Genomic DNA, 10,273 nt, shown 5'->3' on the forward strand with positions numbered 1-10,273 from the left:
ACAAATATTATTACTACCACCACTACTACTACTACTACTACTACTACAACTATTACTACTACTACTACTACTACCACTACTACTAGTACAACTATTATTACTACTACTATTACTACCACTACTACTACTACTACTACTAGTACAACTATTACTACTACTACTACTATTACTACTACTATTACTACCACTACTACTACTACTACTAATACTAATAGTACTACTATTACTACTACTACCACCACTACTAATACTACCACTACTAGTAATACTACTAGTACTATTACTATTACTACTACTATTACTACTACCACCACTACTACTACTACTACTACGACAACTACTACTATTAATACTACTACTACCACACGACAACTACTACTATTAATACTACTACTACCACTATTACTACTACAACTATTACTGCTATTACTACCACTACTACTACTACTACTACTACTACTATTACTACTACTACTACTACTACTAGTACTACTACTAATACTACTACTATTACTACTACTACCACCACTACTATTTTTACTACCACCACCAATACTACTACTACAACTATTACTACTACTACTACTACCACTACTACTACTACTACTACTACTACTACTACTACTACTACTACTAATAATAATAATAATAATAATAATAATAAAAGTAGTAATAATAGTAATGCTATAATAATCATAATAATGACGATAATAATAATAATAATAATAATTTTTTGGTGTTAGTTTAAGTTTTCTCGAACAGTAAATATATTCAGTGATTACTACATTGTATAAAAAATCTTCCTTCTCGCAGTTATTGAAATATTTTAGTTTTTCTTGCAGTTATTGGGATGCAAGCAAAGAAAACACTGGAAAAGATGGAAGCAGAGGAGGAAGAGGAGGAGGAGGAAGAGGGGAAAGATGTGGAGGCTGCTGGGGGAGATGAGGGAGAGGAGGAGGGTGAGGAAGAGGAGTATGAGGAGGAGGAAGGGGAGGATGAAGAAGAGTATGAGGAAGAGGAGTATGAATATGAGGAAGAGGAGTATGAGGAGGAAGAGGAATATGAGGAGGAGTATGACGAGGAGGAGTATGACGAGGAGGAGTATGAAGAGGAGGAGGAGGAAGATGATGAGGTGTATGAGGATGAAGAGTATGAGGATGAAGAGGAGGAGGAAGGGGTATATGAAGATGAGGTGGAAACAGAAGAAGAAGGGGTGGAAGAAGAGGAAGAGGAGGAGACAGGAGAAACTGAGGAGGAAGAAGATGATGAAGAGCAAGCTGAAGCAGCTACTGATGCAGACAGAGATGATGAAGATGAGGAAGAACCTCAGTCAGCTGAAGCAGAGCCAGTTGATGATGATGATGATGATGATGAAGAGGAACTTGTTGCTGATGAAGAGGAGTCTCCTGAACCTGTTACTACCTCAGAGGATGAAGAGTCAGATCTGTCTCCTGATTCAGATTCTGACGTCCCCACTGACCTCAAAGACAGTGATGAAGAGGACGAGAAAGATGAAGATTATGAGGATATAACCACTGACGATGCATTCACTGACACCTCGGACCTCAGTGATTCAGCAGCTCCTTCGAGTGAGGAAGAAGAGGAAGACGAAGATGATTCTGACGACATCATTCCAGAGGACTCTGATGATGACTTGGATGTTGATCTTCCTCATGTAGAAGTTTCCACTGAGGAAGAGGAAGATGATCACAAACCTGCAGGAGAGGAAGATCTTTCTGCTCTTCCTCCTGTTGAAGATGATGACGATGAAGATGTAAAAGCTGATGATGAAGATAGTGATGATGATCTGGACCAAACAGACGAGGACGTCTCTGTCGCATCCTCTGAGCACTTCGCGGACGTTGAAGATGAAGATGAGGACAGTAAAGACGGGGACTTTAACAAAGACATCAGCCTTGAAGATGATGAAGACGAAGATGATCTTCTCAAACCTGATGATGATGAGGATGATGATGATGAGTATAAAAGGAAAGAGGAGAACGAAGAGGAGGAAGAAATTCCTCTATTTATAAGCTCAGACAGTGGAGTCTTGGGTGATGAAGATGAAGACAGCGCTTCAGACCTTGATGAAGACTCTCTCGGAGACAGTGTCTTCAGTGAGGACATTGATGAAGATGAGACAGATGATGAAGATGTTGATACCAGCTCGCTGGAGCTCAACGTTGATGAAGAGGAGGAAAAATCGATCACAGAAACATCGGTTGGCGCTGAGGAAGACAAAGATGAACTTAAAGACGAGGAAGCAGAACCCTCAGCTGATGACGATGAGGAGGAAGATGATGAAGATGATGATGGGATCGATGAAGTCTTGCTGGCAGGTATGATGAAGATTAAATGAATAAGCTGACTTTTGATGTATGAACCGTAGAAGAGTGAAGAGATCCAAGATCAAAAGAAATGTTGAAGCTGCTGCCAGCGGCTTAGTAGGGTCACCATGGCAACCACACATCTGGGTCTCTCACTCCCTGACTGCACTTTTCATGACAGGCAGACAACAGAGTAGAAAATAGACCTCAAAAGGCCAGTCCCTGAAAGCACCGTTTTATTTCATGACTTGATTAGCGTTATGATATTTTGCAGCAGTTTCCACACAGTCGCTCGTCTAATCCAGTTTATAGAAATCGAACTGTAAGGATTATTGTGTGTGGTCTCACTGCGGAGGACTTCTGGTTTCCTTTCAACCCCCCCAGAAAACAAAATCTGAACACCTAAACTCTCACTGACACTCATTTTTCATACAGACTAAGATTTATCTTATATTCTGGAAGTGAAGTGCTTTTTCACTCATCATCCCTCCTACATGAAACACTGCAGACCAGGGTTCTTCAACTAAACTGCTCAGGGGGTGGTGGTGGTGGTGGGGGGGCACAGTTACTGAAGTCCAGGTGCTCAGGGGCGGGACATCCAGCAATTAAAGTCATTTTGTAAATAAACCAAGTATTATAACGATCTGTTACCTTTTAAATTTGTTTATTTTGGTGCATTGAATCAAAAATGCAACAAACAGAACTCAAAACAAACTCAGACCCCCCCCCAAACCCTAAAAAAAAAAAAAGAAAAAAGAACTCATTGGTGGGCTGGACTGAAGTCACCTGCGGGCGCCAGATAAGTAACCCTGCTGTAGACACACACAAGTGGATGTGTTCCTACAAGATGTATCTGCTGTTAATGTCTCAGAAAGTTTTTCAAAATGACTCATTGGAAGATTTAATAAATAAAAATACAGTAAATGGAAAAAAAACATTATAATCCCAAACTGTGACATACAAATTACAGGAAACTCCAAGAAAGCTAGTCACAAAGCTTGCTTATTTACTTCTGCATTCATCAGAATCTTCTTCGTTGTCGTTGCATCAGTGAACATGCGTTCCGTCTGAAGGGTAGATGGAAGTGTACCGGGGCTGCTCTAAGTCTTAGATAAGAAGAGAACACATGAGGGGAGAAGGTACAAAAAAGATCTCTAACACCGTGTCCTTGACACAGGGCAAGGTAGCAAAATGATCTACCTCACCAAAACACATAGAGAAACATAACAGATTTTGCAGCGGGGAGGACGACAACATGGTGAGAATGTCCATGAACACTTCCAGATACTTTCCATAGTCCTGATTAAGACGTACAGTGTCTCTCAGCCGGTCCACTCTGATAAGAGTCCACAGATGTGATTAATGCTGCCCCTCTGGGGACAGATAAACTGCATGTGACAACTAATTAGAACATTACTCCTTAACCACAAGACAAAATTTACAAGATTTCTCAAGTTATATACATATATATACATTTATACACATACATATATATATATATATATATATATATATATTTCTTTCTCAACATGTGTGTTTTTCAGTCGTGGTTCATCAAACCCACTGTTCTGCATGTTTTCAATGTTTTCCTGCTCCAAAACAACTGATTCAAATGATTCAGTGTTCTCTGATTCAGTGTTCTCTGATTCAGTGTTCTCTGATTCAGTGTTCTCTGATTCAGTGTTCTCTGATTCAGTGTTCTCTGATTCATTGTTCTCCTGAATAAGTTTCAGCAGCATCAACAAGTTTAGCACCAACATGAAAATCTTCCAGCAGTTTAAATGAAGCGTCGAAGCAGCCGAGCGTCTAAAACACCAAGAGGCAGTGAACGCCTCAAACCCCTGTCCTAAAATCTTTCTCAAAGTATCTCAGTAATTTAAAATGAGGACTAACTGAGCAGTTTTTACAGCTGCTGCGACCATCACCGCCCAGCAGGAGGGAACAAAGACTGAGGCAGATGATGCTGAAGAAGAGGAGGAGCTCGTGCAGCCTGATGATGAAGATAAGACCGAGGATGCTGGTGGGTAAACCCTGAGACGTTCTCATTTTTTACTCTAAGTTGAGCCTTTTTTGTTCTGAATTTAGTGTAAATATTTCGTAGTTTGTGCACATTTTGATTTTGATTTTAAATACACAAGTTCACTTTTTTAAACGTGTGTCCATTAAATGAGTACACTGGTGTCATGTCCCATCATACAAGAAGCTGTTTTCACCATCAGAGAGCAGACATCCTGCAGCTCCTGAGGAGGAGGACAAGGAGGGAGACGGTAAAGAGTCTGAGCCTCAGAAGGCTGCAGACAAATCTGAAGACAAGGAGGAGGAGGAGGAGAAAGAGGACGAAGATGATGATGAGGAAAAGGCAACAGTGGATGTGATCAAACCTGTGCCAGAACCTGAGGAAGACGCACCCAAGGTTGAACCTGCAGGTTAGAATTTGAGGACGAAGATGTGAGTTTTGATCAGATTATGTTTTCTGAGTAACTTCAAGATGTTGTGATTTCAGTGTGTCCCTGCATGCACTCTGCAAAAACCAAAGAGTCCTCTGCAAAGACTAAAGATAAAAAAGGTTTGTCTTCATCTTTTATCAAATCATTATTTCTACATTTTTACTTCTTGCAGTTTAGTTTCAGACGATTCATCTGGTTTGTTTTTATTTTTAACTTCTGCCAACGTTTTGATGTGACCTGCAGATTTGTCCCTTTTTTCAGCATCAGATTAAATAAAGTTTTGTAACTTTGGGTCCTGAACGTTATTTTCTGGTTTTAGATGCCCCCAGGAGAGTTTCTGCTGTGAGACGACAAAAAGGTAAACACTAGGAAGTTACTGGAGAAGCTTTGATGGGGACTGCCAGGCTGCTGCCACTGTAACATTGTGATTTGACAGTACTATATGTTGGGGGTCACTCTCTGCTACCTCTATAACAAACTTCAGCTGAATAGCTCTAAAAATGGCTGAGTTGTTGACATTTATCCCTTTTAGCTAACGTGGCCATCTTGGATGCTTTATTAGATTCAGTATGAGAACGTTCTCAACTATAACTTCACCAAATTTCAGCTCTTATATGTGTAGAAATGACTGATTTAAAACAGTTTAAATGTAGATTTGGTGGCCATCTTGAAATTTTATGTTTATGGGGCATCGCTCTCAGCTACCAATACACCAAATTTCAGCTTAATATCTTTAAAAACGGATAATTTATAGTATTTTTTTTCCCCTTTTAGCCAAGGCAGCCATCTTGGATATTTGATTTGCATTAGGAAGGTATAACAACGATCAGCTACAACCATGCTAAATTTTAGCTCAATATCTCAAAGAATGACTGAGTTATAGTCAATTTTGTGTTTGCTGTCGTATCTGTGGCAGCCATCTTGAATCAAAATGGCTCCAAAGGTTAATCATTTCTAGAGATACATCTGATGATTACTTTCTATGAGTTTCAAACAAACATAGCAGTGACTTTCAAAGTTTTCTTCAGGGACCACTCTATGTCACGTGACCTCAGAGCTGCAGTTAGGTGTTCCATCAGGCGTTCTGTACGGGAAAAATGGCCTCTTCGTTTGCAAATTACGTCGCCGTGGTAACTTGAAATGCCAACACAAATAATATCACACATCATGGTGCAGAGCTGGTCTATTTGACACAATGTTTGAGGAGGCACACGCTGCTGTTCGGGCTGCACTAAAGTTGACGGCAGAGTGAGATATAAAGTTAAGAAACCCTTTGTCAGGTGGATAATGATAGGTGCTGCCTTACGTGGCAGTCCCCAATTAAATAAAAAGTATTTCTGTCAATTAAGGTGAACTGGAGCGAATTAACTCATTCAGTGTTGGAAAACTTAACTTACTTTTCTGCAGCAGTTAGATGAAATTAATTATTTACCTTGTTTAGTTTTGTTTGTTAATTTATTTCTTTATTCCTTTAAGAACAGGGAGCTGTAAAGACAGATAAAAAGAACAAATGGCAAGGTAACGCTGAGCATCTGCTACGTCTTACTGAATATCCTCAGTCATGCCTTTTTTAAATCATATCAATAATAACATTTATATTTTGTCCAGCTCTTCCAAGAATGGTTACTGTGGAGCCAAAAGTCAAACGGATTCGAAGATTAGCTCCTCTTCTCAAAGGTAATCTAAGATTAGAGTTGTTTTTAAAGGAAGAGGCCGAGTTTAACCACAAATTAAAGAAATAAAAACATGATTATTGTGCTTTTGTTGAAAATAAATAAATAAATGTGCATACTTTGTTTCAAAAAGCCAAGATAAAAGAGAAGACCAAGGCTATAAAATCAGGTCTGTACTAAATATAAATTCACACACAAATTAATAATCTAAATGTGGAAATTAAAAACTTTTTTATTCCAAATACATTTCCTACCAGAGACAGAGGCCAAACCACAAGAGCCAGCCCCAGAGTCGGAACAAGAAGGTAAATAAATTAAAAAGTCACTTTTTTAATGTTTGCAACATATTTTTAAAACAAAGTTTGATGTTAAAACATGAAAATGGATGAACTTGCATCCACAGTTTTATCTGTGAATTTATTCACTCTTTAGGATTTATTGGGACAATACGTGCGTAAGATGATATTTTTGCTTTTGTTGAATTTGTTTTTCTTCAAAGGTGCAGAAAATAAAAATGTGTAGAAGCATCATGACAGGAACACGTGTCACAGAAAGTGCACGTTTTAAACAAACAAAGCCTCATTTTATAATCAGCTGTGGGATGTCAGAAAGACAAAATATAATCACTGAATGATCCCATTCTGCTTATCTGGAGACACATTCTTTATCACAAATTGATTGATTATGACTTTTACAACATTTGCATACGCACAGACATTTGTTATAAAATAAAATAGGAAATGCTAAACTCTTAAAAGTTTTTAATACTGTAAATAAAAACCTGAAACGAGCCGTAGTTGTGAGAAATGGTTTGGTCAAATGGTGCTTTGTGTCGATTTATAAATCAGATTCACACGTCTCAAAATCAGAGTAATAAAATTTAAACTAGGGGCGCACCGATTGCAGTTTTCTGTCCGATCACAGATTTTTAAAAAGCCTGACCTGTCGATACTGATTTTATTTTAAGCGACAGTGTCAGTGTTACAAGGTCACAACCTTCAATTTTTCAATCTTATTTTACTGAAAAACATACCTTGAGCAATATCCTAGAAACAAAACTAACTTGTTTAACTGGCCATGAGGTAGTGCTCTGAAATATAAATGAAGTTCACATAATTGTTGTTAAAAATACAAAAAAAATTAAAAATCCAACTTGGCCGGCTGATTTATCGGTGCACCCCTAAAAAAAAACTTTACTGAACTATTGAACGTACAGAATAAACGAACACACAAACAGAATAACAAATGACAATCTCAAATTCTAATGACACATATAAACATGAAAAAATATCTACTGTCATACCTCCTAAATTCAACATATTCTTAAACAAATTACCATACAAACCATCGTAAAATTAAATTTATGTAATATTATTATCAGAGAGTTTGCAAATAACATGGTACAAATACATAAAAACACAGAACTATATATATATATATATATATATATATATATATATATATATATATATATAAAATTCTATATAATTACTAACCATAAATTATGAAGCACCAGTTATTTTATGTTTGATGCAGTTACTCTCACGTCCAGCAGGTGGTGCTATATGACCGTTCAGTGCTCCCGTTTCCCAACGCCTTTTCCAGAGTGCGTCATCAAACGACATTATTTTATTATACATGTAAAACATTTATAGAAATATCAGTGGGGCATAAACATTTTTTTTTATTTCTTAGTTGATGTTTTAAGATGCAAAAAGTCATTTTGAGAGCTTAAAAAAAATGTTTGTTTGCTTTTTATCTTTGTGAGGCGTGTTTCTAAATAAAATTATTCGGATTACAGCAAAGTCCATGCTCAATAATCCAGGTATATAATCCCACATTTTTCAGTCAGGTCATCTGGACAGTTTCTTTTTTTTTTTTTCGCCTTCGAAACGTTTCAGCACAAAAAGAAACTGTCCAGATGACCTGACTGAAAAATGTTGGATGCATACCTGGATTACTGAGCATGGACTTTGTTGTTTTCAACCAGTTTGACACGACTGTCAACAAGGAAGAGAGCCGGCAATGGAGGAGGGGGCATTCCAAAGAGACCATCTTAGCACCAACATAACTGGTTTGTTCCACTTTGGAGTAAGCTGTTGGGGGAAGAATCAGTTTTGTTGTGTGTTTTCTTGACTGATGAAGCCTTCTGGATGGAAGATGAAACGTTTCAGCACAAAGAAAGAAGCTGTCCAGATGACATGACTGAAAAATGTTGTATTCTGAATACAGTTTTAGTGTTCTGTAAGTACTATAACTCTGTACTTACTGTGTACAGGGGAGTGGTGGCGCAGAGGTTAGAGAAGGTGGGCCTGCGATTTGAAGCTTGCTGGTTCAACTCCCGGTACTGACAACATAAAAAAAAAAAAAAAAAAAGTAGGTAGGAAAGCACCCACACCTGCCTCCACCCTCATTTGCCCCACTCTGGGCCCATGAGCAAGGCCCTTAACCCCCATCTGCTCCCTAAACAGGTCTCTCTTGAAAATGAGTTCTCGTGGCTCAACGAGACTACCTGGATAAATAAAGGGTCAATGAAAAATGTTGTTGAGAGGTTGGACCCAAATCGAGGAGCTTGAACTAAATAAAACTTTAACTTTATTTCAATAAAACAAAAAGCTGGCAGGGCAGTAAAAATGTGTACTTGATCCAAGGAGATGATCACAAGGAGGGACAAAACGACTCAAGTAAACCCGAGGAGGTAAAAGAAGAACCGAACGTAGAGTAAAAACACACAATTCTCAACTGGTGTGAGAGGCGAAGTTTGGGGCCTGAAAGGTTGACTGGTAGAGTGGAGACACCTGGGCAAAGTGACAACAGAGAACAGGTGTGGGTGGACTGGCCGGACTGAGGAGCCCGGAAAAATACTGAGAGGGACTGGAGAAGACCTGAACACAAAGAAAATACAGAAACTAAATATTATGGGATCCAGAAAACGGGGATCATGGAATATAGATTGGTCTTTAACTCAGAGGTTTTAATGATCCAGCAATGATTGATGTGATTGTTGTAACAGATTATTGTAATCTGTATGCAGATATAATTATTGTCAGATTACATAAATAAATGCACTTCCTGTTTCTGTTGCAGTCGGTCCTTGCAGACCTGCACCAGTTTACTGTCCGTCTCCTCCCGGCTGGTACGGTAAGTCACTAACAACCAACAGTACTTAAAGTAAAATGTACCAGTATGTTATGACCCGCAGGATGGATCTCTGGAAATGTAACCTTTTTATTTTCCAGTGCATCACATCGTCACAGATAATCCATACCCTCCTCCAACCGTGTCAGGTATTTACACCATATTTTGTTAATGACCCATTTTGTGATGCGTGATATAAAACCTGGTCATAAATAGGTTTTATCTCATACAGTAAAGAATACAAACATATTTTTGGTATTTTCAGCTCCATCAGCTCCCGTTGTGACGGTTCATCCCGGAGCTCCGCCCCCTCAGCCTCCTTATCAACAGCCTCCTCTGATGCAGCCGCTCTTCGCTCACTTTCAACCTTATCAGCCTATGATGCAAGCAGTGATGCCTCCTCCGCCAGAACCAGCTCAGACGGTCCAAACGGAGCAGCCTGAGGCCCCACAAGAACCTCCGGTGGAACCTGAGGAGCCAGCTCCAGCTGCTGAAGCTCCAGCTGCTGAAGCTCCAGCTGCTGAAGCTGCAGCTGCAGCTGCAGGTCAGGGTGAGCAGGACTTTTACGACTGATCTGTTCAACTCTAATATTCAGCAATCTGAAGCTAAAACAGCCGATAGCATGTTAGTTTTAGAGCTTTTATAAATGCAGATAACTCATGTGGAAATATCTCGTGACTATATATAT

The 10,273-nt window shown here is 38.9% G+C and overlaps 1 protein-coding gene across 1 annotated transcript in view; it reads left to right on the forward strand.

Moving 5' to 3' along the window:
• LOC119417960 (probable serine/threonine-protein kinase kinX) overlaps window positions 1-10,273 on the forward strand; it is a gene marked incomplete in the record, with an annotated part of 34,468 nt that overhangs the window by 15,835 nt on the left and 8,360 nt on the right. Inside the window, 12 exon segments of the mRNA XM_037685207.1 lie at window positions 843-2,339; window positions 4,237-4,347; window positions 4,547-4,753; window positions 4,831-4,893; window positions 5,094-5,132; window positions 6,251-6,292; window positions 6,383-6,451; window positions 6,581-6,616; window positions 6,705-6,752; window positions 9,535-9,588; window positions 9,687-9,734; window positions 9,851-10,098. Coding sequence (XP_037541135.1) covers window positions 843-2,339; window positions 4,237-4,347; window positions 4,547-4,753; window positions 4,831-4,893; window positions 5,094-5,132; window positions 6,251-6,292; window positions 6,383-6,451; window positions 6,581-6,616; window positions 6,705-6,752; window positions 9,535-9,588; window positions 9,687-9,734; window positions 9,851-10,098 — 2,462 coding nt within the window.

Source organism: Nematolebias whitei, chromosome 12, assembly GCF_014905685.2.
Source record: "Nematolebias whitei isolate Nwh7 chromosome 12, NemWhi1, whole genome shotgun sequence".
In the NCBI taxonomy this organism is placed as follows: Eukaryota; Metazoa; Chordata; class Actinopteri; order Cyprinodontiformes; family Rivulidae; genus Nematolebias; species Nematolebias whitei.